The 3,968-nt window shown below is 41.2% G+C and overlaps 1 protein-coding gene across 1 annotated transcript; it reads right to left on the reverse strand.

The window, feature by feature from the left end:
- Positions 1-1,576: 1,576 nt before the first annotated feature.
- foxl2a (forkhead box L2a) lies at positions 1,577-3,602 on the reverse strand. The gene has a single exon (XM_023272000.3). It carries the CDS (start codon positions 3,346-3,348, stop codon positions 2,428-2,430), a length of 921 nt encoding a protein of 306 aa, XP_023127768.1. The 5' UTR covers positions 3,349-3,602; the 3' UTR covers positions 1,577-2,427.
- Positions 3,603-3,968: the final 366 nt, after the last annotated feature.

Here is a 3,968-nt window from a genome sequence, read left to right on the forward strand (position 1 = left end):
GTGGAGAAGAGAGGGTGGATAGAGGTGGATGTGTGAATGCATCTCCTGCTGGGAGGCATTCAGTTTTATTGGGTTATACTGGGCTTGTCATCTGGGAAGAGCGATCCCATAATTTCATTTACAAATTGCTTTTGGGCGTAAAGAAGTCATATTATGGAACTGGTTAACTTTTTAAGCAATTCAATAACAATTCCATAGATGTAATGTGGTAACTTTTTCAGTGATACACGCCTTGAATTTAAAAAGCGTCCAAACAAACGGCACCGATATTCCGATGCTTTGTGGTAATATAATAGTGATAATAGGAGGGAGGAGGTGTATTAAGTCGTTTTGCTTTGATCAAAAGGCTGTAGTTTGTCCTCAGGGGGACGGGGTGGTCCTGTAAGGCTCACAAAAGTGTTTTAATTCAGCTAAAACAAAAGCAAAAAGGAGGAGCTGCTTGTCTGGAAATTATACTTTCATCTCCATAAAATACTTCGTGTCAGCAATGTAAAGTAGGCTCCTTTTACTGAAATATTTTTTGGCATGAGCTGTATTTTCTTGTGTGAAAAGGATTATTATTATTATTATTATTATTATTATTATTATTATTATTATTATTATTAATGTATGTGAGACGAATTTGCATTGCATTTTTTACTACACTTCCTCACTTTACGTCCTAAACAAATCTGTATTTGTTTCTTATTGGCAACCCTTCTGCAGAAGGAGAAACACTAATGCTCCACTAAATTAGCAACTCCACTACAATATCAAACTTAATATTATTAGCCCTATTTTTTATTATTAGTAGTAGCAGTAGTAGTGGTGTTACTGTTGCTGCAGCTGTGCTTATATAGAGAAGACGTATAAAAGTATTTTGGAAAAAATAACAAAGCTTTCTAACAAAAATTCCAGTTCATGTTCCCACATCTAGTGTATTTGGGAAAACTCTGTATTTCATGTATGTTTTTGGGTGTCTTTTACGTGCTTGTAATTAAAGTTTAAAAACACTCTTCAGTCAAGGCAGTTTAGATCGTTTGTGAAATATTAAAAAGAAAAAAAACATATACTGCATGATATAGTAAGAATACATTATTTAAGAAATGATGCATAATGCATGTTGTTTTTGTAAAGGAATTGTGAAATAAATGTTTAGGGGCATTTACCTTGACTGTATTGTAGACATAAGTCACTGTGTGACTCAGTGACCACATGAAAATGTTTGCTATTAATATTGCAATTATTACTGTTACTGCTTCCTATTTTAAAAAATAGCTTTTTCATTTGATCACACTAGATGACTAAAATGAATGTTAATAAATGTGCAGATAAAAAGTGAGGAAAAAAATATATTCAAGAAACATTGTGTCTGGATATGAACCATTTTTACCTACTAACTCTACATCACGTGTTATCTAATAACATATTTTTTGGAATAAACTATAAAACATACTGGATCGTAATAATGCAGTACTTTTATGTTGCCTTTTATGTTGCCATCACAAACCTGTTACTTGTTGTTTTCTTGTCTAATATCAACAGTGGTTACTCTCAGAGCCTAAAGCATAACAAAGATTACTTCGGGACCACTGTATTATTTTAAGAAATACAAGTTTATTAAGAAATTCACAAACCTAGAAAAGAGGGGAAAGTGCTAATTAAAATGAAACATGGCCCCAACATGAATGAGACATGGCTAATCACATTTATAAAAAAATAATAATTAGAAAGATTAACAAAACCTGGCACTGGCTGGCGTCATATTGGAATTTACATCATACATACAAATGTAATCAAGAAATATGAAAAGCCCTGAATTGTATTTTTGGCAGTCCACACTTTTTTTTTTTTTAAACCTAACTTCCCAACCCATGACAGGAGGTGAGGTTTCACCGTGCAGGCCTTGCTCAGCACATGTTACTAAGAAGGCCAAAATGAGCTCTGATTTAATTACATATTTAAGCACTGACTTAATTAGGGCATCTTATGTCCACATTTCATTCGGCAATACTTCGGAAAAGCCATGCGTAAAGTGGAGAGAAATAATTACGCATACCAAAAGTACAGCTGGAGCAAGGTCATCAATGTCTATCCCCTTGAAAATGAGAAGTTTTTCATTTCACAATTATGACTACAATACCGAGTTATGGTCATCAGTCCAAGAGTATTACAGGCGCACGAAATGGCTCCCAGAGGTTGTGCTACCTGATGCGTACTGATGGCTTCTTTACCTCCCGTTTCCATTCGGTAAAACTTTCTCAACATCAACTGGCGTATAACTCTCCATCGGTATTTATGAATGTCAGCTGGACCCAAACAGCTCGTCAGAATGGTCTCTTCAAAATACTGCTGGTTCTGTTTTGAAATCACAGGAATTCACTCTCACTCTTAGAGTCTTCATTTTTTCTTTTTTCTTTTGTTTTTAAACAGACCACTTGGTAAACTTTAAATATCAATCCTCGTGTGTAACGCCGAGTGTTTGGTCTCGTGTTCCCAGTAAGAGCAGTGCATCATGGAGAGCTCCGCGGGCTGGCGGGAGCAAGCGAACTGAAGGCCCGCTCCGTTACCGGAGGAGACCGGGGGCGGTGCCGCGGTGGCCGGGCTCAGCTGCTGCGCATGGTGGGGGTGCGCTGGATGGTGATGGTGACTCATGCCGTTGTAAGAGTTTACCATGCTGGGCAGCGCCATGCTCTGCACCCGGGAGTAGGGGTTGTAAGACGAAGGAGCTGACAGTCCCTTCACGTTCACTGGACTCACGTTGCCGCTGGCCATCTGACAGGACGTGTAGGACATCGGAGTGGGCGGCTGGCCTAACGACCAGGAGTTGTTCATGAAGCTAGACTGCAGGTACTTGGGAGGGGACAGGTAGCCGTAGCCGTCCCCTCCGAACAAAGCCTTCCCCGGCTGGAAGTGCGTCGGTGGAGGTCTGAAAGGCCGCTTCATCCTGCGGCGTCTCCTGTAGTTCCCCTTCTCAAACATGTCCTCGCAGGCCGGGTCGAGTGTCCAGTAATTCCCTTTTCTCTCCCCGCCGCCCTCCCGAGGAACTTTAATGAAGCACTCGTTGAGGCTCAGGTTGTGTCTGATGCTGTTCTGCCAACCTTTTTTATTCTTCTCATAGAAGGGGAACTTGCTGATGATATACTGGTATATACCGGACAGAGTGAGGCGCTTCTCCGAGCTCTCCCGTATAGCCATGGCAATGAGAGCGACGTAGGAGTACGGTGGTTTCTGGGACGGATCCGGCTTCTCCGCGACTTTGTCTTGGACCGGCTCCTCTTTGGGTCGCTCTTTCTCCTTGGTCGCGTTGGTGTCATGGATCATTAAGGCCATTGCGTCATCCTCCGGGCTTTGGTAAGTGGCCATCATCGCGCACACCAAAACAAAAACAAGTCCAGAACAAACGGTGAAAAGCAAAACTTTTTGGGCGCTTGTTTCTCTCTCGTTGCAGAGCCGCAGGTTGCGTAAAAAGTTGTCCTCCAAACGGCGCTCAGAGGTGTCTTAATTTTGCGGCTCAGTCGGTGACAGGCACCAGACCTTCTTCTCTCTTCTACTGGGATTTTTCGAAACTGGTTTCTGATGGACGCGCAAACCAAGTTGTGGTTAGAGAGTCGGTAAGCCCAGCCCTTCTTGTTTTTGTCAGGGCCACTGACAGGCTGCTTTTGCTCCAATGCTCTCCGTGCAGCGACGTAGTGCTTTGTGATTTGCGCGTATTTGAGTTCCGCCTCTGGTGGTATAGTCAATGAAAAATTAATCAGCTCTTCTTTACATGTTGAAATTTGTGTTCATCAGAGCCGGGTAAAAATAGCACAATATAGACATTAAACACCCATTTGTATTCAGATAAGAGAAAAAAAAAATCCAGTGTCGGAAAACTTTGGACACGAATGCAAGATGATGCACATAAGCGACTACAGGCAATAGATATTAAATTGAGTTGCATTAAAGGCTATTGATACATTTTCCTTTCTGCTTTAGATTAGGGAGAA

This window comes from Amphiprion ocellaris, chromosome 7 (genome assembly GCF_022539595.1).
Source record: "Amphiprion ocellaris isolate individual 3 ecotype Okinawa chromosome 7, ASM2253959v1, whole genome shotgun sequence".
NCBI lineage: Eukaryota > Metazoa > Chordata > Actinopteri > Pomacentridae > Amphiprion > Amphiprion ocellaris.

Excerpts from the sequence above, each read along its gene's own strand:
- foxl2a (XM_023272000.3), bottom strand. The coding sequence starts at position 3,348 with ATGATGGCCACTTACCAAAGCCCGGAGGATGACGCAATGGCCTTAATG.